Source organism: Mauremys mutica, chromosome 7 (genome assembly GCF_020497125.1).
Source record: "Mauremys mutica isolate MM-2020 ecotype Southern chromosome 7, ASM2049712v1, whole genome shotgun sequence".
NCBI lineage: Eukaryota > Metazoa > Chordata > Testudines > Geoemydidae > Mauremys > Mauremys mutica.
This window is the reverse complement of record NC_059078.1, coordinates 87579767-87607387: the sequence shown is the minus strand read 5'-3', so window position 1 is coordinate 87607387 and position 27621 is coordinate 87579767. Positions and strand designations below refer to the sequence as shown.

The 27621-nt window shown below is 46.9% G+C and overlaps 1 protein-coding gene across 3 annotated transcripts in view; it reads left to right on the top strand.

Annotated features, from left to right (window-relative positions):
• Positions 1-326: 326 nt before the first annotated feature.
• CDH23 (cadherin related 23) overlaps positions 327-27621 on the top strand; it is a 529883-nt gene continuing 502588 nt past the window's right edge. The window contains exons 1-2 of one of the 3 annotated variants that reach the window (XM_045025472.1): positions 327-1161; positions 26572-26643. In XM_045025472.1, the coding sequence (XP_044881407.1) occupies positions 26577-26643 (67 nt within the window). In that variant the 5' untranslated portion in view covers positions 327-1161; positions 26572-26576. The remainder of the gene's footprint in view (positions 1162-26571; positions 26644-27621) is intronic. The other 2 variants (XM_045025471.1, XM_045025474.1) reach the window with 2 other exon arrangements.

The following is a 27621-nucleotide window of genomic DNA, read 5'->3' as shown; positions in this document are numbered from 1 at the left end:
CTTTGGGTCAGAGCCTGCTCTCCCTTACAGCCCTGTAAATCCGAAATAGCCCCCCTGGCATTGATGGGGATGCTCTGGCTTTACTCTGGAGGGAACCGCACCTGCCCCTTGGGTACCTGGGTTAGTCACAGGGCTTTGCTCTGCCATCTGCCTCCGTCGTTCAGCAAACTCCCAGAGCAGGTAGGGCAGGGGCTCGAGGAAGGGACGATCGCTTTACATCGAGCAGCGTTATTTAAATAACTACATTCCTGCTCCCTGGGCAGGTACAAAGCAGCAGCCGCCGCCCCGTGAGTGAGTGAGAGAGCGGAGACTTCTTCCCCGGGTAAGGGGAGGATCGGAGAAGCTGGGAACTCACTGGCAAACAGCATCAGCTGCTGCACCTGAGTCTGGTTTCTGCGCTCCTGTCGGCTTCTCTCTGGGGGATTTGTAGAGTCACCAAAGCAGCAACCACCATGACATCAGCTGAGGGCAGTTTAACGCGCACTGAAATATTCATTACCTGGCAATGAGGCGCTGCCGCCTTGCAAAGTGATCAGCCGCAGCAGCTGTGCTGCCTGCACTCATTCGCCCCCCACCCCCTCTCTCGTTTGCAGCCGAAGGGCTCAGTTTACTCCTATTGTTTCCAAAGCCGGGGTGCGGTCGAATCCCCGGGAGCCCCTGATGGCGCTGCCCCCGCGGAACCCCCTTCCTCTGCCCCGCGGCCCTAGCAGAGGGGAGCAGTGTAAACGGACCTAAGGGGGGAGAAAGAAGCTAAAGTTGCCCGCGGCCGCCATGGCCTTGGACGGAGCAGTCAGCGAGGCGCTGGGCTACAGCAGGACTCCTCCAGGGTGCGCTGGGCTGTGAGGGCATCGCTCTGCCGCGGGTTGGCTTGCGCCGAATCAAGCCGTGTGAACGTTCCGTACGCGCAGCGGAGACGCTCTCGTCGGTGGGCAATGGAAACGGGCTGGAAGTGGCGGGGAAGGGCTCCGAGCTGGAGTTGGTGACGGATCTCTCCCTGCCGGCCCTGAACTTTCCATCCGTTGCAAGGGACTCGTTAGCCTGGAGGAGGGGACGTGGGGGAAGAATTTCCAACCTCGCAGCCTCTGAAGGGGCAGAGTGAGCCTCCTACCGCCTCATTACAGAGCGAGCGGTCCCCAGACGCGGTGAGCTCCCGGGCGTCAGGTAAGGCAAAGTTTTACAGCCTCTCTCATCCCCCGCTCGCTAGCTGTCAGTGTGATCGTGTCTAGTCCGGAGCAGGCGGGAGAACCACTTGTTACCTCGCAGCCTGTTTCCCTGGATCGCATCCCTCAGCCGTTCTGTGAAGAGACCCCCCCCCCCCAGTTTCGTGTCTTTGTGTTGCGCTGTGTTTTGGTGGGGGGTGGGAGGGAGGCAGCCAGCTTAGCCTGGAAGATCAATATTTTAAATACAAAGTGAAAGCAACAATCGAACTAATCCCCCACTGCCCCCCCCCCCGCCTCTATATCGTTTCTCTTCTGTTTTGCAAGGAAACTTTTTTTTTTATTTTCCCTGTCAAATGGCCCAGGGAGAAGGGGCTTTTTCGGCGAGGTCGCCCCGATTTAATTTCTGTGCCGGTGGTCATTTAAAAAATCTGTTAAACCCCGGTCCTTCCGTGACCCGGTGCCCTGGCAATATGCCGAGGTGGGGCATCCCGCAATGGCCGCACGTTGCAAGTTTCTGACAACTTGTAGTTACCTTCCAAACGCAGCTTTCGCCAGGGGCACGATCGATCCCGCGGGGCATGCCAGAGAGCCGCGTGAGTTTGGGTAGGGGCCCGCGGGCCTGGCCTCCCTCCCCGCGCTTAGGCGTGCAGTCCGCCTAGGTAACGGGCGGCAGAAACTCGCACCCACCACCCCCAGGACAAGCTGAATCTTATTGCTAGGGTGCCAGAGATGCGCATCGCTCTTCGGGTGCCTGCTTCATTCACGAGCTTGGCGCTGCAGAGGCCGCCTGTAGGAACACCCCTCTCCGGGGAGGGGTCACAGCAGAGGCCCCGCCTGTCTGTACACACACGGGGTGTCTATGGCCAGCGCCTCGGTTTCCAGCCGAGCCTCCTGGCATGCCAGAGCAGGGGAACTCTTCGCCCGCTGCGCTGGGCTCCCAGCTCGGACAGGCTGAACCGGCGAGCCGCGGGCTGGGGGAAGGGGCGAGCCATGTGCTACCAGCTGGCCCAGCGGCGTGTCCCCCGGGCCCGGGCGGGCGGGGTTCGCTCGCACCGCTGGCGGCTCGGCCGCCAGACACCAGACGGGGAGGCCCGTACAGACCAGGGACCCTGTGCTGCTTGAGCTGGCTGTAGGGGTGGGTACCTGTTGCAGGCTACTCTGTGTCCTGGCATGCGCGTGTTGGAGGTAGGGAGCCGTGCGGATCCCTTTCTCCAGTTCGGGGATGCTAACGGAGCGGTATCAAACCGGGACCTCTCCTCCCCGAGCGCGAACAAGGGGTAACACCGCCAGATCGCGCAAGAGGGTCTGTTTAAAAAAATAGGAAGCCACACGGAGAGAAGGTTCTTTGCAAGGATAGTTTGATAAGTGGGTTTTATTGCTTAACCTACCACTAGTTGCAGTTTCAGTTGCTCCTGTACAAAAAGGCTAATAATTATTATTTCTATGGTGCCTGCGGGGTAAGCTAGACAATGGAGGGCAAAGATTAAAACGAAGATGGATGAGGACCAGGAGAGAGGCTCTCATTGTGTATACGTTTGGGTCCTGATTCTGCAATGAGAACCATGAAGTGGCCTTCTGCCTGCATGGAACTCATGACAGGATCAGGACCTTGGATGGTTCCTGTTCGTTTGGAGTATCTTTTTTGGGTGGGGGAAGTGAATTTGAATTAATATGTCAACATACTGTACTAACAAAACAAAATAGAAATGATCAATTTGAGAGCATAGTAGGGTAATCAGTAATAGCCAATGTGGATTTATTAAGAATAAGTCATGCCAAACCAACCTACTTTCCTTATTTGATAGAGTTAATAGCCTACTGCATAGGAGGGAAGCCATAGTTGAGGTATATCTTGTTTTTTAGGAAGGCTTTTGACACAGTCCCATATGACATTCTCATAGGCAAACTAGGCAAATTACCAAAAGCTGGGTGCATAACTGGTTGAAAGAGCACACTCAAAGTATTTATCAATGATTCACTGTCAGTCTGGGAGGATGTATCTAGTGGGGTCCCCATGGGTCTGTCCTGTGTCCACTACTAGTCAATATTTTCATTAATGACTTGGCTAATGGAATATAGAGTATCCTTAAGATTTACAGAGCACTCCAAACTGGGAGGGTTGCAAGCCCTGTGGAGGACAGGCTTAGAATTCAAAATGAGCTTGACAGATTGGAGAAATGATTTGAAATCAACAAGATGAAATTCAATAAAGAAAATTGCAAAGTACTATAACTAAGAAGGAAAAAATCAAATGCACAACTACAAAATAGGGAATGAGTGGCTAGGTAGTAGCACTGCAGTATAGCTGATCACACACTGAATATCAGCCAACAATGTGATGCAGTTTTGAAAAAGGCTAATATCATTCTGGGGTGTATTAACAAGTGTCACCTATAAGATAGGCAGGAACTGTCCTGCTCTATTTGGCACTGGTGAAGCCTCGGCTGGAGTACTGTGTCCAGTCTGGAAGCCACACTTTAAGAAAGATATGGACAAAGTGGAGAGAGTCCAGAAGAGAGCAACAAAAATGATAAAAGATTTAGAAAACCTGACCTGCGAGGAAAGATTTTAAAAAGAACTGGGCATGTTTAGTCTTGAAAAAAGAAGGCTGTGGACAGGGGGAGTGGAAACCTGATAACTGTTTTCAAATATGTTAAGGGCTGTTTATAAAGAAGACAGTGATTGATGGTTCTCTGTGTCCACTGAAGATAGGACAAGAAGTCAAGGGCTTAATTTGCAGTGAGGTAGATGGAAAAACTTTCTAACTATAAAGATAATTAAGTTCCGGAATAGACTTCCGAGGGAGGCTGTGGAATCCCCATCATTTGGAGCTTTTAAAGAACAGGTTAGACTAACAACTGTCAGGGATGATCTAAATGTACTTGCTCCTGTCTCAGGGCAGGGGGGCTGGACTAGCTGACCTCTCAAAATCCCTTTCAGTCCAAAATGTCTATGATTCTAGTTTTGCTTATATGTTGTATCCGCATCCTCCATTCTTTGCTTGTTTGTATCTTTAGACTGTAAATTCTCCAGGACAGGGATTATCTCTATGTTTGTGCAGTACAGTGGGGTCTTGCTTCTCCTCTGAATCTTTGGGCACTGCCATAACATAAGTACTTACTACTAATAATTAATATTTGAGAGAGAAGCAGAGTCTGGTAAGAGGTCAGCCATGGAAGAATATCTGAATGGAGAAAGCTGCATTGTATGTAGACTCTTGGAGGGTATTCCAGTTCTGAGGGCTCGTAGTCACCTGCTTAATGTGGTGCAATCTGCCAGTAGCAGAGTTTCCAGAAAGATCTGCTTAGTGCCACAGGGTTTTACTGAAGTGGAGATATCATTGTTTGTAGGTGCGCCCAGCATAGCTGTACCATCACATGAAAAATTCAGAGAGACCAAAATGATCACAAGTCAAAGAGTATTTCTTCTGGCCTTCAGATCATGATGACAAAGATGAAACCATTAAAGCACCTGGAGAAGTTTTAAATCGCAGTGTAGAAAAGAAAACATGAAGGAGTACTTCCCTGAGGCAATGGCAGTAATGGAATAATCAATCTGTTGTTACTATTGCGTGAGGCAACTTCTTTTCTCCTTTAGAAAGATATCAGAAAGTTGATTCACTCAAACTGAGGTCCTATAGAGGCCAGCGTTTTCCCATGACTCAAGATCCCTGGTTGGGTGCCAAAAGACATAGCTATAGATATTTATTTTAAATAGTGAGCTTTTCCTGGGGATTTTCATTATAATGATAAAGGCTAAGTAAAGAAGTCTGTCCTAGAGAGACAGGGTAAGTGCCACCCTCAATCCTTCCTGTGTCATGTGGGTGTAAAACACTACTGCTGGTATGGGAACCAAATTCTGATTTGGGAGTGGCTTACACCCACTTTGCTATGCAGAGTGTAAATGGCTATGCAGGGTGCAGAGAGACTGGTGAATCAGGCATAATATTCAGCTGTGGAATATTTCAGTTTGCCTTCTCATATCTGGGATGTGCATGAGGAAGAGGACAGTCTAGAATGTGACATGACTAGTGATTGACATGCCCAGTTGCAGTAATACCTGCCTAGTGCAAGTCTTCAGGAAAGGTACAGAGACTAGGACGAACACACCTGTCCTAAGGCTGCAGCAAGCTGCCTGTGCCACCATCCAGCAACAGTGACATATTGGTGAGTGAAATGGATGTTTAGGAAGTAAAAGAGCATGAATAACTTAGTGGAAATATCAGTGTGAGGATGGCTCTGCATGCCAAGAAATCAGCTGCTCTGATTGCTGGAGTATATGTTTGCATTTCTTATTTAACATTGTGTTTTTTAAATATATATTTGCTTCCATGATACGGGCTGTAGGGAGTGCAGGTTTCTTCTGGAATGAGAATTGAGGTGAGCAAGGCTGCCACTTGAGTAGATGACAGAGACCAAGTTGAAGGGGAGGATGCATAGTGATTACAGAAGAAATGACATGGTGGTTCTGATTTTGACAAATGTCATATTCATGTCAATTTCCTTGCATCCAAGTCTTTGCAAATTAAATGCCAAATGACTCCTGGTTTTGATTTTGGATGCCAGGCAGGAAGCAGGGAAAGGCCCCAATCTTGTTAAGGCAGATAGTAGAAAAAGGAAGAGGACTGAACTTCCAAAAAAGTATAATGTACGGGAATGTGTCTGTACCACAGGAGCAAGGGTTTGAATTAGGCCTCATCTGCAGTGGTTCCTAAGAACAGTTTAAAAAACAAAAACAAAAACTAGACAGAACTGCTTTCTAGCTAATGAGTGTCGGGGGTATCTTAAAATAAATAAAATACAATATTGAAATGGAAAATGGCTTTTTTGACAAAACAACTTTTTACAAATGAGGGGTTTTTTAAATAAAAAATTATTGGGTTTTCAGGTTGTCTTTTTTTTTAAATTAAAAACAAACCAATGGACCAAAACAAACAAAAATAACCTTTCATTGAAGTTCTTCAGTGGAAAACAAACCCTTTTCTGACCAGCTCGATTTGACTGGCCAGTGTGGATAGCCTCAAATTATATAAGAGCAGTGGCTCTCATTATTTGGTTGGTTTGTTCTTATCGGGATGGGGACACAATAGACGCTTTTGTTAGAGCGTCCTCTAGTCTCAAGAGTATTGTTCTGACAAACTCTTGTAACACAACTTGGTCCCTGTTCATACTGTCCAGTCAAAATGTGTTAGCCTCCCATTTGGCTTCAGGGGAGTTCAGGCCTAATTTCGATGGCAAACTCATGGAGGCTCTTTGTCTCTTTTCTCTGTGTTTGTACAACACCCAGCACGATGGGGTCCTGGTCCATGTTGAGGGGTCCTAGGTGCTACCGTAATACAACTAATTAGTAGCCCAGGCTTCATTGCCATTTTAAACATGGCTGGGGAGAAACACACAGTTTAGTTATTAACATTCAATTAAAAAGTAACCAGAATTCTTGACAGTGTAAGTTTTATTTTGCATAAGTGTGAAGAAAGAAGGTGATGGGCTGAGGGAGCCTGGTTGATGAGATGAACTAAGAGACATGAAACAATGTACTGCCTGTGTTAGATTAACAACTGAGCTATGTGAGGGGAAAACAGCAACTCAGAAGCTCTATTGCAGGCAGAGAAGGGAGGAATAGCAGAATAGAAGTTAGCTCTGTGGATACTGAGCAAAGAGAGCCCAGAGAGGGGTAAAGGCCATTGCATTAATTAGCTCTATCTAGAGTCCTTGGGAGTCTGGTACTGAACAATAAAGAAGGGGCAATGTAGCTGAACTCCAAACTGCGTGCAGTGCCTGGGGACTTCCCTGTGTAACTCTTGGGTTCTCTGGCACAACGCAGGGTTCCTTATGTAACTAGAGAGTTTACAGTTAGGCACAGATTCAGACTCTTCAGAGAAGTCCCAAGTTAAGTGGAGGGGAGAATCCCCTTCTCTTTCTTTCTCATGTCCCTCTTGTCTCTCCCCTTATTCCCATCTGCCTCCAATTTGTCTGGTGTGGCTGCTCCTTGCCACTGCTTAGTGATGCTGCAGATTTCATGAGTTTTCAGGCTCATATAAATCAGCTGTTTCTGATCTGGAACCATAACTGTGTTTGAGGGGAAGAGGGAAATCTGGATCTGGGTTCCTCAAAATTAGGGTGTGCGGAGGTTTGGAGGACCCCATCTCTAGTAGTGCTGCAGGTAGAGCTTGAGAGATCGTGTATCACAGAGCAGCCTAGATTTCACTCCAAGTGCAAAATGGGGTGAAATGTCATCAGGGCCCATAGCTCCCTGTCATCTGCTCTTTTCCTCAGTTATTCTGGCAGAGGAAGTCACCTGCTCTGTTCCTTCCCAACAGATCCCACCTGACATGTTGCCCAGTAACAAGGAGGCTGTGAAGGCAGCATAGTGTAATGAGTAACTACAGCTGGCTGAAAATTTTCCAATGGAATGTTTTTCCATCAGAAAATGCAGATTCATCTAATCAAAATGTTCTGCTGTGTGACAGTGTGTCCTGCCCCTTTAAGGGCCAGAAGGCCTTGGGTCAGCCAGCCCTGTCTAATTAGCCCTGCCCACTACACATGTGTTGGGGTTGGGACTTAAAAGGGGCCAGAGTAGGAGCCAAGGAGACTCTAGCTAGTGGGACCAGTTGTTCAACAGAGGACAGAAGCTGCAGCTGGGCTGAGAAAACAGCTGTAGGTGGGTGTTGTGGGGAGCAGGACTAGCTCCTGCATGGAGGAAAAGAAATGAAACCAGTTCTGAGAAGGAGGACTGGGGGGTCTCCTGACTCAAGTGCATGGGAGATGCACTAAATTGGGGTGGGGGCCTGCAGGGCAAGAGTGTAAGGACTAAGTAAATTGAACCCCAGACGGGGAGAGTTTTAATTACTGTTGGGTTGTGAGAGTGGGAAATTGAGGCAAGATGCTGCAGTGTCACCTCTGGCCAGAAGAGGGCATGTGGGAGGCAGCCCATGGGAATGTGTTGGTTCAGAAGAAATTTTGTTTAGAAAAAAAAAATCAAAACATTCCATTCTGGAACCCTTAAGGGGGGGGAGGGTTTGAAATGACTCTTTCATTTTTTTAAATGTTGTTACCCATTATAATAAAGACAACACTGAAATGAAATGGTTTGTTTTCAATGAGTCTTCCTCCCCCCAAATCATTTTGTGGGGAAACATCAAAATTAATCTGGAATTAAAACAAATTTGAAAAACATGGAATTTCCCATGAAATAGAAATTCTGGTTCCCACACAGCTCTGAGAGTAACTGTGGGGCTTGTTGGATTTGCCTCTGCATGAGAGCTGTGATCAATTGGTTAACAAGGGACCCAACACACCGATTGTATTCTGCCACCTTTCTGCTCAAGGGAATCCCATTAAAGGGCAAGATTGCTTCACAACACTACACTACGTGTATATCGCTTTAAAAATAAATAAAAGCAATGAGATTTTTTTTAACCCCCAAACCCCCCCCCCCCCGCCCATGGCCTCCAAGGAGTACTGAGAACTCTATCTTAAAATTGATTTAATTTGTCAAGTTTCTTAAATGTATTGGCTGCCCTCTGTACAGATGACTTTAAACGCAGATCCCTTTTAAATTTAAATGGTTTAGGATACAAGATTTGCTTGATCTGGGGCTGTGCCTTTCTCTTTCTTTAGAACATAAAGAGTCCCAGCTGTTGCTGCTGCTGTTGCCATGAGTGTGTATGTGCAGGCACAACATATGTCTTGACATCATCACTGTAGAATTTTAAATGTAGTGCTTGCTCTCTGATTACATGTCCTTTTATGCTCGTTGGGCAAACTGACCCCAACTGTTCACAACAGCCACTGGAATTTTTCTCCTGTAAAATTTCCTTCACTGTACTAGTGGCAACTACTGTAATAATGCTGCTTTGTGTGTTTAGGCCCTGGGCTTGCAAGCATGTAGGCCCACGCTTAACTTCAAACACATTTGTACAGTGCCTAGCACAAGTGGGGAAAGACAAACACCACAATGCCTTGCCAAGGGCAGGGCTGGGCTGGACTTGCTTTGTGTGTGGGCTGCACCACAGTGGCTGAGGCTTGAAGTGGAAGCCTTTGTGGTCCCTTGGCAGAGAAGCTTCTCTGACTGTGTTGAGCTAGTAGGAGCTGCACTGAGATTCTATTATATCCACTTTCTTTTTTTCCAATAACTTGCCAGTGGACAGACTTGCAGGAACATTGGGACATTTTGTTCTCTTTCATAGACCTGGTATATTGGAGGCTGGGGGCTAATTCCTCCAGAGCGGGGAGAGAAGGGTGTATGTGTGTGGAGGGAGAGCTTTGAACAATAGGCTAATCTTTACACTGTCTTTGCTGGATTTAATGGACACAAGCAAGGGTCTGAGAGTCACTGAACTGTCACAGAAACATACTTAGGTGATGAGTGTCTCTCTTGGTGTATCTGAAGTACCAGATTTCTGGAACTGCCGTATGCGGCAGTGGTGAGTCAGAGCTACCGTTAAAGGGGACCACCCTCAAAGAAGTACTGAAAGCCACCCATTAAAACAACGGTACATGAGACCAGCCCTAGCAGTGTGCTCTTTAGGTGACCGGAGGTGGGTTTCTTCCACAGATACAAGAGCCTCTGCCAGACATTGACAACTTCTAAAAATAACCTATTTCAGTGAGACCCCATTAAACCTTGCTGCCCCTTTCCTGTATTTATTTTCCCATTTTTGTTTGTTTAGCATCTAACACATGCTATGGGCTTCTCAAACACGGGGTCAAGATTCCTGCTCTAAGGACCTACTGTCCAGATACTGTGGGCAGACAAGAGATGGGACTCAGCTAAAGCAAAGGATTGAGGAAGTGGTAATTCTCTCCTCTCCCCACACCACCACTCCTCTCTTAGTGTTCGTTTTTCTCTCTATTATTCCCTCCCTTCCCCGCCCCTTCCTTAGTGATTACCAAGAGGCTGGTGGTGTAAGATGAGCTTGTGCAGCTCCTCTCCCAATTCCTGACCAGGGGTCTGGAACAAGTGAAGAAGGCTTATCCCTCTTTTTAAAAAAACACAAATTATCCCAAGTTTCATACTGGACTCATTTTATATGGGGTTGGGACTTGGGTAGTCTTTGCATTGCTTAGTGGATGTCCATGCAGCATGGACACTTCAATAAAGCTGATCAGACAAGGCTGCAATGGAAATAACGCAGTGTCTGAGGCTCATCTTGGGCAAGCTCCCAAAGGCTCTGACGTTCATGAAAACTATCAAAATCTCCTCTTAAGCCTGAAGGATGGGGCAGAAACAAGAACAGCTTTTCTTTTGATTGGAACTACAGAGCCAGGAATGTAGTGAAAAGCTAACCAACGGCCTTCAAAACTCAACAAAGGCTGAAGTTTCAGGTGTCCTGTCTTTAATCCACATTGATTTGCCCCATTCCTCAGCCCAGTCTGAGGGTTTGACATCACCACCACTTCTGAGAAGTGAATTGTGATCTCACCAGTGTCATAGATGAAAGAATTGAGGAAGGAATGAGGCTGAAGAGGAAAGAGAGACTATTTTATACATAAATCTTGGTAGATTGTAATGATGGGGAAGGAAACATGGGGAAAAAATGACTGGAAAGCTTAGTGGGACCTCAGCAACTGATCAGGAATGTTTGCATGAGTGGGTGTGTTGTGGCTGTTTAACTACTGAACATCCAATAAGTTGTAAAATAGTTTGTTTCATGGGGGGTATTTTTGTTTTTCACTTTGTATCTATCTTTCTTTGAGTGAATGAGGTGGCAGTTTTGGTCTGACTGTTCTAAGTAGCCCTTTCTTCCCTTCCTTTTACTACTCCCAATTTTTAAAAGGTTTCAACAAGCAAGTGATTAGCCACAGCGTGCCCACAGTGTTACTATATCAGGCAAAGTGTCAGTTTCATTAGCTTGAACAGCTAGTGGGCCTTGGAAAGGTCTGTAGCAGAGAAGTGCCTCTCCCTGAGAGTTAAGTGAGCTTTGTGCAAACTCAGCAAGGACACTCTCTCTCTCTCTCTCTCTCTCTCTCTCTCTCTCTCTCTCGATTTGGATGAAGAGAAAAATGGGTTGAAAGCTTTTGCAGCTGAGACTGCCTAGAGCGACCTGTGCTTCTGGAGCACCCTTTTGGTTTTTTTTGAGATTTGCCCTTCCAGCCCCCTGCTCCATAGCTGTAGGAACGGACAATACGCCACACAGGTTGTTTGTTGCAAACACCAAATGCAAACACACAAACTGGAACTGGAGTAGTTAGAGATGGAAAAGAATGATTAAATCCTTGGCGTTCATCCCACTGCGTCATCTGCATGTGTCTGGTTCGTATAGGGATACTGAAATGGATTTTAGATCGAGTCTGGGTATTTGAGGGCAGGGAGAAACAGAAATTTGGAAGGGCTTTAAAATATAGCTTGATTTCTGGTATTTGTGAATTTCTAGCTTTTAAATCAGTAAGCTTTTTTTGACTGAATTTGCCATGTTTAGCTTTTGCATCCAGAATTCTTTACAGGGGAAAGCACAGCTTAAGGAAAATAGAGGTGGCTTTTCTTTTTGCTGGGAGAGGGAAAATGTTAAGCGTTTGATGGACTGAAACAACAGAAAGATGTACTGTAGGCTAGTGTTTCTCAGTGCGTGGTACCAGTCCCTGAGATCTCCCTGACACAGTTTAGGAAGGCAGTAAGCTGGCCCCTGATGTCAAAAAGATTGAGGAACACTGCTCTAGGCAAGTGCAGGGCAAATTCACCCCACACTGTGCTGTCAATGCACAGCAATCCTGGCCTGCAACTCCCTGCTGCTCTTCCAGTGCTGCTCCTCATGCCAGTAACCCACAGACTACGATCCTGAGCAGTTAGTGATCTGACTCGTGTGTATTTGAAACTAAGACAACATTCTTATTCAGTACATAAAAATGAAGCTGCTGCCTCTGAATCAAGTCCCCTCTGTGGATGTCTTTGAAAGTTGCAAAATAAATTATTGTGTGACTCTTGTTCATATGTGGAGTAGCCAGAACTTCCCATCCTGGAAAGCTTCCATGCAGGATATGTGTATGTACAAATACACTGCCACAGGGTGATAGATTCTAGGCCAATATATGAGCATTCAGGGCTCCTCTTTGAGTCATTCTGATGATAGCTGCTTGAAACCAGCATGAAAGTGCAGTGTAATTACTGATGAGTCATACTAGCAGGTGGATCTTGTTAGGTCCCACCAGGGTATAAGAGGAAAGGATGTAGGGTCTGGAACAGAGAAGTCCTGCAGGGAAAATGCTAGGAACAGCTAAGTATAGGGAGGAAACTTAGGCTGAAGTCTGTGTCACCTAGTGGATAGGTCACTGGACTAGGACTTGACATCGGAGTCACAGTTGTGCCTCCATTTTCCCAGCTGTGAAAGGGGATGATACTGACCTCTTTTGTAAAACACTTTAAGCGCTGTGGGGAATTGCGAGTGCACACAGAGCCCAGGCATGGGTGGTGGGGAGCATGAAGGATAGTGGTATGGATGGGGGAGGGACATGGCACAGACAGAGCCTCTGATGTGGCAGAGGAGTGAATGGGAGGGCACAGATGCGGGGGAAGGGGCTGCAGAAAGTCCCTGAAATAGAGAGGGGTGGGAGGGTGACCCACAGGGAGCTTATGGGGATTGGGGAAGGGAATGGAGGGATGCAAGAAGCCGCTGGTGTGTGCAAAGAAGCTTCGTGTACATATGCAACCAAGTGTGTGACACTGTAGTGAAGCCAAAGCCCAGGAAAGGGTGAGTTTGGACTACATGAAGTGTGCTAAAGTGTTCAGAGCAGGAGGGGGAATCCACCTCCTTACAAACTGCTGTTCAGGTCAGGTTGGATCCTGCTCTCTGTGAGGTAAATAGTGAAACTCCCATTGACTTTAATCAGAGCAGGCTTAAGCTCTAAGAGCCTGGAGAGTCTCCCATTGAGTTCAGCGGCCTTTGGGTCAGGCCTCGAGTGCCTAGCCTTTCCTGAAGCTCTTTGCCCCTCTATGGCAGCAGCACAGTGCCTGTTTGTGTGTTTTAAACACAGCCCCCTCTGCTGGGTAGAGTCCGCCCGCCATTCAAAACACAAACCCACGCAAACCGCACACGCTGATTTCGTGCGTGTGTTCATCTTCCGTGTCGCTTGAAGGAAATGTTTGCCTTCCAGAGAGAGTGAGGCCTCCCAAGTGGAGGTGATTGTTAATGACAGTAGAATTAGATGGTAATTAGCAGATCAACTGCAGAGACACTGTGCTGGCAACTTTGGACTTTACCCAAGGAATTGATCTCTTTTCCCTCTGTGTACTGTGTTGTACTCACAGCATACACACACAGACCGAGATGAAAAACAGGAATACTCTTGCTGGAAGGTTGGCACCATGACACACTTATTTCTTAGAATTCAAAATCGCACAAGAACCTGAAAGCTGAGAAAGGGAAAACTGGCTGCTTCCTAGGCTGTGAGGCAGAACTCACCTCACCTTGCATGAGAATGGCTCTTTACAGACTGACTGTGCAGGGGCCCTATAGCCTGCAAGCAGGACCAGGACCAGGCCTGCCCCCCTCCCCTCGCCCTCCACCCCCGTTCTTACAGCGATAGCTTACAATTCCAGCCCTGTCCTCAATACACCACATACTGGGGCAGGGTTGCTCTTTTTTCATTCCGTGTGTGTATGTACAGTGCCTGACACAGTGCGGCTCAGACCCCTGAGTGGGGTCTCTAGGCACTACCACGGCACAAATAATAAATACCAGTAATAATACCCAATATGGCTGACTGGATTCCTGTTAGCAGCCACCTAGAACAGCAAGGAGGTGGATCTTTCTTACCTCCCTCAGTCTCCCATTGTAAATAGTGCAGAGTTGGGGGAGGGGAGATGTACAGGCGTTACAGGAAAAATGGCTTTCTGAACAGACACTGTGCTTCTCAGTGTTAGTACAGTGTTGCAACAATTTGCATGCCCATCATTGAGGCAGGAGGTCATGCACTGCAGATTATACCGAGGACACCCTCTTTTCCCCTTTCTTTTCTGCCAAGATGGGCAGGGGAAAGGTGCAAATGTATGTTTCCCCTCTGCCCACTTTAGTGCACTGGTCAGGAGTAGGGTGACCATATTCCCTATGCTGAATATGGGACACTGGGTAAAATTATTCCTGTTCAAGTGAGTTCAATGGCAATCAGTCAGAACTATGCAGTACAAATGTTCAAATTAACGTCAAATTGCACAGGCGCCGACTTCCCCTCTGCCCGGTGGGTGCTTGACCCACACCCATTCCACCCCTTTCCCAAAGTCCTTGCCCCCATTCCACCCCCTTCCCCCAGGGCCCTGACCCTACCCTGCCTCTTTCCGTGAGCACGCTGCATCCCTGCTCCTCTCCCTCTCTCCTGGAAAGTCCTAAGCGCTGCCAAACAGCTGTTTGGCGGCGGGAAGCACTGGGAGGGAGGGGGAGGAACAGGGACACGGCGCACTGGTGGCGGCGGAGAAGGAGGCTAGGAGGGGGGAGCTTGGCTGCCGGTGGGTGCAACCAGCCCCGAAGCACCCACGGAGTCGGCACCTATGTTAAATTGACTGAGCCTCTGTTAAATAAAAATAATCCAGCTACGCAGTATTTCTTTTTATCTTCTTATCTTTAAGGCTTTAGGGATCACATGGGGAGGGGACACACACACACACACACACACACACACACACCCTCTCACGTGGGGGCGCATGATCAACTGACCCGACCCTCCCTACCCAGCCCTTTCCGCCCTCCATGCCTGGCTGGGCCCCTGGGACAAACCTGCCTCTCCTGGTACCTGCCACCACACCTTCCCAAGTCAGCCCACTGCGGGCAGGGCGGGTGGCACGCCAGGTCACATGCCCCCTCCCCAGATTTCTGCCAGGGTTCACACCAGGATGTGGCCAGCAGCAGCCTTTTGGCCCTGTGTGGAAGGGAAGGGAGCCGCTTCGAGCCGCAGCAGCTGGGGGAGGAGGGTTGACCTGGCCTGTGTCTTTGCAGAACTCATCTCTTCCCCCGCCTCCCCCCGTGGCTCGAAGCAGCTTGTCCTTTCCTGCCTGCACAGTGTGGAAAGGCAGCTAACACTTGCAGGCTGCTGCTGGCCACCGACATAACCCAGCCACCTTTGTCAGCCGGCTACAGTGTGGGCAGAAAGGGGTTAAGCCCTAAACGCTAAGGATGCATTGTGTACCAGGGCCCAGGGAACCTGACTGCAGGGGCTTCAGCAAACCCGGCCAGACAGGTGGGTCAGCAGAAGAGGGTGCCTAGAGGATGGAGCAGCCCGTGCTCCCTGGGGGCAGGAACCAGGGTGAAGGGTGGGTGAAGAGGGTGCTATGCTTCTGCCAAGGGGGCTGCTGTGGGAGCCTGCAGGGTGGGGGTATGAACAGGCTGGAAATCACTCTCTCCCCACCCCTGCGCACTCCAGACCTTAGCTGAGGGGGAGAGAGGTTCCCCGTGCCAGCCCTGAGTGTGCAAAGCCTCGCACAGCGCTTGGCTCCTCCTGGCCAGTGCCCCAGGCTGGAAGGTCTTGGGCTTTCCCAGGGCGCTGGCTCAGCCACAGGCAGTGGGGGAAGGAAGGAAGGAACCTGCCGGCCAGGCTGTTAGTGAGCGGAGTGCTCCGACCAGGGGCTGGTTCTCCGCTCAGTGCTGGGAGCAGGATGTGCTGTGCCGGGAGCAGCGGGGCAGGGGTGGGGTGAAGGGGCAAAGCAGGGAGAGGACAGTGAGAGGGGGAGCACATAAAGGGTCGATGGGTGGGCAGCAGAGATGGCACACAACCCGCTGGCGCCTGCCTGCACTCTCCAGCCAGTGCAGCTTGCAGTGGGCAGCCAGGGGTGGCTGGAAACAAGATGGGGGCAGGGACCTGCTGGCCAAGAGCCGGAGGCTGTGCTGACAGACCAGAAGGGGGAGTAGCTGGCCCTGCCCATTGCAGATTTGCTCTGCCACCAGCCTTGCACACCCTCTGGTATCGTCTGCCACTGGACCCCCGCCCCACTCACCGCTGGTGAGCAGGGATCTGGCCAGCAGCAGAACCCACCTGTACTGATGGGGGTGGGGAGTGAGGGGACAGAAAATATGGGAAAATTTACCCATTATTAAGAAAAAGTTGGGACACCTGCAGGAGGGCTTTAATATGGGACTGTCCCTTTAAAAATGGGACATCTGGTTACCCTAGTCAGGAGAGAAGGTGAAGGAGTTGATTTCATAGAAGGTTTTCAAATGTGCTTTTTCTCCTATGACGCATGGGACTGTCTGTCATAGCCACTTGCGCTGTCTCTGTTTGGGATATAGATCTTGGGGGATGTGCTTTGTCGTAAGATTTAAGGGTAGATTGCTGCGGCTCCATTTTGCCAGGTACAGTTCGGGGGGAGGACTTGTTGCAGTATCACCCCCTGGACCAGCTATTCTTTCCCTCCTTGCTTCCCTAGCCCTCAGCCATGTTGTGATAATTTTAGAAGCGGGTGTATCTTGATCATTCAGCCCATGGGGTAACCAGGGGAACCCAATTCTTCTGTGAAATTGTTTGCCTTGTCTTGCTATCCGAGAGAGAGAGAGATGGTGGTGAAGGGTACATAGATGGGAGACTAGACTCTCTATATGAAGCATCTCTTCCCCCGCCCCCCCATCACACCCGCCGTGGTGTTTATATTAAAAAAAAAAGTTGTATTCTTGCCTCCCAAAACACACTGGCCATATTCATGCTCCCTTCTCTTGCACCCCCACCAAATGTCTACAGATATGTTGGCCCGTATTTATTTAACAAGGGAAAAGGTTTTTTTTTCTCTTTTTCCCCCACCATGGGGTTGGAGGTGGGGGGTGGAGAAAGAGGGCAAAATTCTTCACTGGGAACAAATCTCATTTTCAAGAGTCCTGACAAAATGAGCCATAAAATTACAATATTTCAAAGCGCTCTGTAATTCCAGTGCAGATGGCTCTTCATCATGGAATCTGAAAGCTCAGAAAATCTAAAACTCATTAGATTAAAATAAACCACCTACTGCGAGGAAGAAAAGCTTATTTATCAATATCAATTTACTTCTGATTACCCTGCTCTGCAATTTGTTATTTTCAGGAATTATGACTTGCGTATTGCTCATGCCAATGTAATTTTTTTAAAAACTTTAGTTTACTTTTCTGTAAAATATATTTATTTTAAACACCTAGCTAGAAACTAGTGGTAGATTCCTGAGCAGGAGGAGTTACTAGCAAATTGTGACAAAAAGTGAACCATTTGTGTTGCAAAAGATCCACAAGTTATTGGAGGAAGGGGGGTGGGGGACCTGTGTGTGTTAGCAAGAGCTGGGGCTCTGATGCAGTAGTACAATGGGGCAGAGATCTGACCGGGGAGCTGTGGCAGGCACATAGTAGAGGTGGGAAAAACATTCCGTTCATAGAATTGGCCTTGGTTGGAGCTCGACCCGCATTTATGCAGCAGAAGTGGTTTGTACAAACTTTGTACAAGTTTCTTGTCAAGTTGGATCCAGATGTGTTTGCAGTCTGTAGATACTAGCGAATGTTTACAGGCTGCAATTTGCTGATGCTTTTGAAACACAGCTTGCATTTGCAATTAGAGGTCACATGGGGAAACTGGTGTCTTTCAGTAGAACCACTTCTTGGTTCTGTCAAAGCTGACAGGTTCTGTCCCACATGTTCTCACCAGGATTCAACATGAGGTTAATTGAAAGACTAACCATTTAAAAAAAAAACAATTTCCAGCTGAACTTGGTCATGGTTGCATGGCTTTACTATGCACAAATCTCTAAATAGAAATTCAGTATGAGGCCATGTCTACACTGCATAACTATGCTGGCATAGGGTATGTCTACATTGCAGCAGCAAAGCTATGGAGCCACAGCTGTGTAACTGTAGCATCCTACATCAATGGAAGGGTTCTCTCTGTCAGTGTAGGTATGCCACTTCTCTGAGGGCTGGTAGCTAGGTCGATAGAAGAATTCTTCTGTCAACCTTGCTGCATTTATAGTGGGGGTTAGGTTGACCTAACTAAGTTGTGTACACAGCATCAAATTGTTCACAGCCTTCAGCAATGTAGTGAGGTCACCTAAGTTTTAGGTGTAGACTAGGCCTTTGATGCAGCCGGTGCCAACAGAAAGAGGAGTTGTGCCGGCATAGCTACATCACTTCTCTAGGCAATGTTTAGCTATGCTGACAGGAGCACTCTTCTATTGGCATAGGAGTGCTTATGCTGGGGTTTTGCTAGCATAGCAATTCAGCTGGGCCTGGGTGTCTTTGTGTGCTAGCGAACAAAGCGATGCTGGCATAAGTTTATAGTGTCGACATGGCCTGAGGTACCATGGGATCACTTGGGATCCAAATTTAATTCTGTGCCGATTTAAGTAGTTAATTCTGGCAGTATCTTGGTGATTTCCCAGTGATCATCAAAGCTCTGGACAAACATTGACTAAGACAAATGTCCGTAGAATTGCTAGAGGTCAAGGGACATCCTTCATTTCTGTCTGAAAGAGGTGCTAGAAGTTCAGAACTGAAATCTGATTTGAATCCAAACTTCTACCAAATTTGAAGATGTTTTAGGTTAATTGTTTTGGCTCAAACCCATTTTAGAGAAGCTTGAGTAGCAAGGCAGATCCAAAGTTTGGGGTCCAGAGTGAGGGGCTTGTCATCTCTAACTGAAGACAGGAGAATAGTACATGCATACTGAAGATCAGAATTTGGCCCTAAATGTTTAAATATGGGTTAGAAAGTGTAGAGAAGCCCAATTTAAAGTTGTCTTTTGTCTGTCTGTCCGTGAGTCCCATGCCGTAGTTCTGTATGTGGCTATCTAATAACAGAGTTTTACAAAGGAAATTCTCCTCTCATAGCCTACTGATGTTTCTGTATGTGTGTGGGTTTTTTAACATCCCTGATTCATACCATGATTCCATTGTGGATATTTTGTTGTCATTGCTGATGTTTCCCCATTTAGGGGTCTTTCTGTCTACATTTTAAAGACCATCGTCATGTTGAAGTCTCCATGGGTTAGGAAGAGGGACGTGTTTTCCACTCCCTTTGTTCCTCAATAATTGGGAACAGAAGGGAGAGAGAGAGAGCCAGGTGTGATGGGAAAATCACTGCAATGGTGGCAGTCAGAATGCCACCGCAGAAGAAGCCTCCTTGACAGGTGGATGAATGCCACAAGCGCACACACACACAGATCCCTATTGGGTTGCCAGTGATCTTTTTTTGTCTTTTCTAAAGGAAGCAAATACCATTAGTGGGTAGCCCCAGCTGTCGTTTTCCAGCTGCAATTATTCTGTGAATGGGGGGAGGGGGAAAGGGCATGGGGCGGAGGCTCGTTAATTGCTTGATGTGCATCTAGAGAGGTGGTTTGGGGAAGGGGACTGAAAAGAGCTGTTTACTGAGCAGTTCCTCTCACACAAGCCATTTGGGAGACATTTTTGATTTATACTTTCATTTCTTCTTTATGCTCTTGGAACAGCATGCAGCAAACAGAAAGACTGACACTGTAAATTAAAGACACAAATATTGTGGTGGTGTTCGGGAAAGAGAAGACCAGGTGGGGGAAAGGGAGGCGGCGATTGTAGGTTTGGGATTATAAAAATGCCAGCAGCAGCCCAAATGTTTCTGCATGGCTGCCAACAGGGCACAGGCAATGCAGAAACTGCTGCTGTTCTGACGAAGGCAATTAAGGGTACTTTGTATGTATAACAACTCCTCTCGCACAGAAGTGTCCCAACAGTGCATTTAAAATAACCAATACAGGTGCACAGCCCTATAAACTGCCACTTCCCAGCCTGATAACAATACACAGAACAGCAAATCCAGACGTGGCATATGCGGGTGCATCAAGTCCATAATTCTTCTAGATGAAACGCTGGCAGCTTCTCCACCACTTGTTGCCAATTTCACCTTGATTAATTTACAGTGAGGGCATGGAGTGGGGAACTGGAGATGGGCCTTCTGGGGTGACTGCAAGTCAACGTGACTAAGTGAAGACGGAGTCCCTTGAAAGAACATTTTTATCATTGCACACACTGCCCCATCACAACAGGCTTCTGAACCAAAGGTAGAGATGAGCTATAGTGATATCTAGGTAGGCACTGAGCCAGGACCATAAACCCAGAAGATGTCCTACTGCTAACTGGAGCCCCAATCCTGCTATCTGGCCCATGTGGGTAGAAAGTCAGTGAGGCTCTACGCTGTGTGAATGTAGATCTGATTGAAGGCTTGGGGCCTGTCATCTAAAATGCTACCCCCACTTCTAGCTAAGGTAATCAGGGTGCTGCATATGTCACAATAAAACTCTCACATTTCTCTATCAGAATATGCAGCACAGAGTCACCACTGTAGACCTAGGAACGACTGAAAGGAAAAAGGTTCTGAGTAAGGGGCTAATATTGTCTCACTAAAAGTCTCTGTGAGAGCACAGATGAACACGTGTAGCGAAATGGGTGTCACTGGGGAGTGAGTTGTACATCTTTGAAGCACACCGTAATTGGGTGGTCAGAGCATCAAAGTCTGAGCAGAAGTTTCAAGTAACGTGCTGAGCAGGTGTGTCTGTGTCACCCTCTAGTGGCTGGATTGCTTAGCAGCTTGAGTCTACTACTGCCCCTAAGCTAATGGAGCTTGTCATTTAACTTAAACAGTAGCGCCTCCTGCTTTTAGATCCAGAGGTCGCAGGTTCAGTTCCCTCAGGTGACCCATCCAGAGCCCTTATTAGCTTTATATATACAAGAAACTATATTTCTACAGTGAATTCTTTTAGCAAAGAATCTCTTTCAGGGACAAAGCACAATTAAATATTCTCTCCAATGCAGAATTTTAAAGTTCTCCCTTGAAATTCCTAAATCCACAATATCAAAACAAAACCGTCTCTGGAAACCAGTGTGGAGAAATGCAATATTAATGAAGACAATCAAAATGGCATTTCAAGCAATTACTTATGTAATGAAAAAGTGACTTAGAATATACAACATTCAGATTATCATTCAATTTAAAAGGGAGGCTGTCAACTGTCTTTATTTCTAAATAATTTGAATGGTTTTTCCACTGACAGTTGTTTTAGAAACACACTCTGAGAAGCTGGAAAATAACATTTCACCCTCTCTGGCTTGTGGTCGCCCCAGTTCAAAACCACAAACACAGTTTCCTCCTCTTGTGAGTCTCATGCAGCAGACGGCAGCAGGATGGGATGTTTTGTTGACGTCTCCATTTGGGCCACAGCAGCATCCTCTCTGGTGCCAGCAAAACATGTGCTGCTCTGGAATTAGGGTTACTTGACTGCATGCTGGAAAGGGACACTCGTACTTCGGTTATGATGTGTCACACCACAATGGCAATGCTTTAAAGGGGACTTGCAATGGAAGAAAATGGGTTTATGGCTTTTTGGGTTTTCCTCAGCCTTGTAATGTCCAGCCTTGTAGGTTGTGGGGGGAGGGAGGGAGTAGAAGGCACTAAGAGGGGCTTGTGACAGAGTGCTTGGGAATAGCAGCTGAGCCAGCACTCTGGTCACTGCAGCTCTAATTAATTACTGCAGAGCAGATCTCACTTAAGAAGAGCTGCGCCTAACTGATGGATGAGGAGAACTAAATGGCTAATTAAGCCATCAGGCAGATGGTACAAAAGGCATGGGAAGGAAGTGGAATGGGAAGAAGCAGATTGTTTTCCCCTGCTTGTCTCAGGAGCTGAGGGCTCCCAGGGGCTGTAGGTGTAAAGCTCTGTAGTGTACCAGGGTTATGGGAATCCACACGGTAAACAAACTGCATGGGATGTTTTACCAGCAAAAAGGTCTCCGAGCTGTGTGTGTGGACTTGAGCGGAGGCAGAAGTGAGCAGGACCTGCCACACAGCTTAAGATTGGTGTGTGGGGGGTGGTTTGTTGCAGGTCTTGTCTAGCCTGTTTTTCCTGGTTGACTCTATGAGGACTGAACTGGTAAGAAATACCATGTAAGTGAAACCTGATGAATTGAGAGAGAGAATTTATTTATATTCGAACACTTCAGACTTTTGTTAATATCTATAGCTCAGATGACTGAAACATTTGGGAAAAATACTAGCTTATTTAAGATTCAACATGCCTGCTCCTTCAGTTAAAGACTGAGACTCTCCGTTCACATCTGAGACCTCCACTGAGGTTCATAATTTCCAAAGGTTACATTTTAGAAAATAAAAAAGGCAGAATTGATCCCAGTTTTTTCCTGAAGTACAGTGTTGCTGCCTATAGCATATCCTTGAGTGCTCTAGTTTTATGAACCAGATAATGGTGTATTCATCACTTCCCTTGGAGGGGAGCTATTCCACACTTTTGTCTGATAGGGAGCACTTCCATTTCTAATAACGATGAGGGGGGGCACCACAAGTTTTTGCTTTTCAGATTAGCATGGATCCTTTAGCAAACTAACTGGACTCTTTTAGTTCTGTGCTGGTGGGCTGGAAATCTCCGCTTCCAGTCCCAGCAGGACAGGTGAATGAAAAATGGGAAAATCAATAAATGAATTCTTACATACCTTTCCATGTTTAGATTAATGTTAGTGCCCAAATCTTCCTTACTAGATGGGTGCACCATCTCTTGCTTATTTTCATTGTGTTATTTTCTAGTCTCCTTTGGTCTATGTTGTGATGTTCCTTTAGAGAAGGAGAAGGGAGGATGCTCTTTGGCTGAGGGTGTGTGAATAGTATCCTGGAAACTTTCATCACAAATGAGGGAGAAAAGCATAAAAGTTGGTCTACGATCAAGAGAGAGAGCCACTAGTATGTTCATAACTCTGGCTGCTTACAACCTGGGTTGAAGGTGCTGGCAGTGGAGCTGTCCCTGGCTGACCCTTAGCAGAACCACAACCGAAGTCCCTCTTATTGCATTGTGATCACTCTCTGCCCCACCCCACCGCCAGTGCAAGCTACTAGCTGAATTAAAAGTCTTGCTGGATTCCATGTGAGTTCACCACCTGCTTGGTCACAGCAGCAGGTTTGAAAAAGCAGCAATACTGAGGGAAAGGATTCAGGTGTACAGGATTAGTGAGAGTGGGGGAATTTGCACCTTGCATGGCCTTTAGGAATGGAAGAGCAAGGGAATGCATGATGAGAAGAGGAAGTTTTGTCCTGTGATGGGCTAAATATATGGGTAATAGCACTGGAAGTTGCTCAGTGGGTTTGATCCTGCAAGACGCTGAGCACTTTGGTGGTAATTGAGAAAGGAGCACATAAGCACCCGCTTAACTTTTATGCACATGAGCAGCCCTTGGGAAGTGAGGCATGTGCTTAAGTGAGTTATTGTAACACGCAGGATTGACGTCAATGTCTTGTTGTGTAGGAAATCTTCCCAGAATTCAAGTGGGACAGAGACTTTCAGGGCCCTTGCAGCTCAAGGCACAAGTTATGTCAATTTTGGCAAGAAGGTGACACCTCCCCCTACCCCCAGCAAATAACTTGATGATGATAATATAGATTCATTGGCCCATACACTGAGCTGTCATAAGGTGAGGTGACGCAAACCAAATGCGAATATGCAGTCTGGAGCGAGGGAGGGGGGAGAGAGCCTCTATATGATGAGATGCCATCTTACAGATAACTCATTAAAGTAAGGTCCTGTCTGCCTGTTTGTGGTGGTTGCAGTCCAAGTAGGAATTCCCTCTATCAAAGCACTTCATCCAGGATCCACTGCTTTATTAATCTATCCCTTGAGTACAACAGGTGTTACATGAAATGAAGTTTAGTGCACTTTAGTAGCTATATACATGCTTTTATGTCAAACTCCAATTACTGGACCAGATCCCCGTTAGCCTAAGCCAGTGTAGCTCTGTTGAAGACTGTGGGGAATGCTGATTTACAACAGCTGAGGATCTTGGCCTTAATTTTACAGCATCCAGAAATGTGGTCAGTGATGTACAGATAGATCAGTCAGACATGGGGCCTATCCCCAACCACTCAGTCTAAGTAAGGCCCCCAGCCCCTCAAAGGAGAATCCTTACCCGTGCTGAATCAGTGGGACTCCATGGTGGCGAGTCTGCCTAATCAGATTGTTTGCAGGAGGTAAGATACTAGACAAGATGCAACAAGAGATCATAGCAAAGGAAGGAGTGGTAAGGTGGGATGGAGATGAGAATGGTTACAAATAAGTATACTTGATGGTTACATAAACATTTTTGGGTTTTTTTTCTGTTTAAATGTATATACATACACACATACTCTCTGTTTGTGCATAATACCTGCATAATGTATACTTGTCTCCAGGACAGTATATATTTTACTATCGATCATATCATTCAATTTTATTTTGATCTCATTTTAAAATACAAATTTTCTGTGGTTTGGAGGTTTTCGAGTTTTTTTTTCCCCTCCCCTTTGTATCTCTTATTTAATCATCTGAAAACAATGTAAGCATCTGACCATTCTAACCATTTCTGTTTGCATTTTTAATTCTGTGGTTTCATTGTAAGGAAGCCATGTGCTCTGTTAATACTAGCCTGGGAAATTCTAGAAGCTAAGTGGGGTGCTAGAGTGCTTATTTGCATGCTAATGTATTCAATGTTCTTCCAGCTCATAACTATTTCACAGCAGTGCTGGTGTTTGAGAGCTTTGGGTGTGCTCATGTGTTCTCTGCTGTTTTCTACATTGTACTTCTAAATTCCTAGTGAATGTTTAGTGATTCCAGTCCTGGTCTCCCACACAGTTCTGCCAGTACAACTTGATAACTCACTGCTATACCAATACTGGGCTCCCATACCACACTGCAACGCAACTTTAATCCTGACCTCTAGCGTTTCACAGCTACCCCAACCCTCTCCTTCCTAACAACGTGTCCTGTGCATCTCAGCCCAGACATGCAGCCCCCCTGCTGCGCCAGTCTGGAGAGCTGTCTCCTGAGCAGACACTGCTGATCATGCTGAACTGTGTAATGATTCTTATGATGTGAGCAAACATCTACTGGAGACTAAGAATAAAACATTGCTCTCCTTTTGATTTGTGACATGAGCAGTCATTTGACGCTGGTTTCCAGCTACAGTGGGACAAATTCATCCCTGGTGTAACTCCATAGAATTAAATCAGGGATGACTCTGACCCAATACTTTTAACCCTTCAATTCCCACACTTGGTTTGCACGTCAGTGTGCGAGGTGGGAGAGGAATGAGGTCTGCCATAGAACACACTTGTATGGCATACAGTCATAAGGCTACTGCCTCTAATACTTCTAGACATACCCTGATTGGATCAGGACAGTTAAGAGTAGTAAAGTATTTTGTCCTAATGCTATTCAACTGAAAGGAGGAATTTGGAAAGCAATGGCTTGTCAATCACAGTGGAACTGTGTAAAGAAAGCAGGGTTTGGACTACCTGGAGCAGGAAGGTGGTAACCACTCTCTTTGCTATAGGAGCCTGTCCCTGGAATGCAGGGTTTTGTTCCTGTCACCTCAGTAAACACTGGACAGATTCCAATAACTATTATGAAATAACTAATGAAGCAGGGTTATAAGAGCTAAATATAGTTTGGGATGCTGAAGGGAGACCTGCTGACTGTAAGTAAAGAATTTAAAACCAAAGAGGAAGAGGAGTGGTTTAGAATAATCCAAAAGGCTATAAATAGGAGGAATGAAATTTGAAATGAGCAAACAAAAATTGTCTGGGCATCAGGAAAGGTTTTCCTAACAGTGAGATCTCCGATTATAGGGGGGAAAATCTCCCAAAGGAAACAGCAAAAGTCCTTTCTCTTGGGACATGTACAGTTGCTTTTAATGCAATATTAAACTATAAGGTCCAATCCTGTATAGCCAGAGATATGGACAACAGGGGCGGCTCCAGGCCCCAACACGCCAAGCGCGTGCTTGGGGCGGCATGCCACGGGGGGCGCTCTGCCGGTCGCCGGGAGGGCGGCAGGTGGCTCCGGCGACTGGCAGAGCACTCCCCGCTGCGTGCCGTCGTGCTTGGGGTGGTGAAATGGCTAGAGCCGCCCCTGATGGACAAGATAATTGGATGTAGATCTCTTGTATCTCCATGAAGCTGTGTAATTTAGCATTATGGACCTGATCAGTACTTACCGTGGCTTATAGATATCTCTGTTCACCATCATCTGAATGCCCACCAAGAGGCACCCTTCTGCTTCCTGTGCCCAAACAACATATCACCAGGCACTGCCCAAACAACATATCACCAGGCACTGCCAGTTTCTTGGGTGAGGTTGGTGATGACTGCGGGATGGGCAGCAGTAACTGTCAGATGGTATTTTTCATGGACTGACTATTTCTCTGTCTCCCCATACTTGTTGCGTGGGGTGAAGGCTGAGGCTTTTAGGGATTACCCATCTCCTAACAGAATGACCCTGGTTTATCTCCTTCAGCCAATAAGTTTTGGACTTGCTGCCTGGGTGCGTGGTAATTGTGTTTGCAATGTCGTTGCTGTAACCCATGTTGGGAAGGAATTTTGCCCTCCATCTTAGCTGAACAAGTGTGCTTGGGGGAAAGATGTCATCCACAAAATTGACTAGACTTGAAATATTTAATTTGCCTCTCCTCTTCTTTGTCAGGAACCATGAAGTGTCACTTTGCTGCCAGCAACTTTCTGCTCTCCCTCTTGATCTGGGAGCTCGTCTGTTTGGGTAAGTAAAGTTTCTCTCTGTTCAGTTATCCTTCTTTCCTTTTCCCTGACCCATCTTTCTATTTCAAGCTTTGTGGTAGCACTTAAAAAGCTTAACAGCTGCATGTCTGGGGGTTTATCTCTGGGGGCACAAAGACTTCATCTTTCTACTGCGTATGTGATCTCTCTAGCCAGCTACACTGTGATTGGACCTATTGTTACACAGATGCCTTTAAGGAAAGTCACAGAAGAAACCAGCCACCACTCCAGAAAAAGGGAGCTGGGCAGTACATAGATGCTAAGCGCTGTGGGGCTGGGACTGTCTTATGTGTTTATATGCATAGTATGATGGGGCCCGGCTCTGTGATTGGGGTCCCTAGGCACTACCACAAGAAAATAATTATTATATTGGGGGGGGGGGGGGATCAGTTCTGATTGAGTCTGTCAGTTGTTGATAGTTGATGCTTATCTGCCAACAGGGTTTGCTGTCACAGTAGTCCTAAAAGAGAATCAGGACCTGCAGTTTTATGTCCGTTTCACACTGTGATATGTTAGACTGAGAGAGGGAAATATGTTCCCTTATGAAAATAAGACCTACTTAGAAACTACATGCAGTGTGTACCTTGTTTGTTGCATATTGTTCTGCTGGAAGGTATTGAATGAGGTGTCAAAATCCTTGCAGACTTTCACACACTACAGATGCATAGAGCCCTGAGCAGATACAAAATTTGTATCTGCAAACACAGTCTGTGGCTATAAAGTGGATACCCGCGGATTTGCAGGGCTCTGCTGATACATGCCAAACCAGCTGGCAGCTCCTGTGGGCAGTTTTTGTACCAATGTTGGTAGTGGGTGTTTACTCTCTGTTTATGTACTGTGGACCAACTCCATCCCAGATAGTGTACGGCATGCTGTTCCGTCCCAGCCTCCACTGACCAGTTTTCAGACTTAGAGGGCAGCATTGGGCCACTAAGGAGATGTCAACACAGGGATAAAAAAC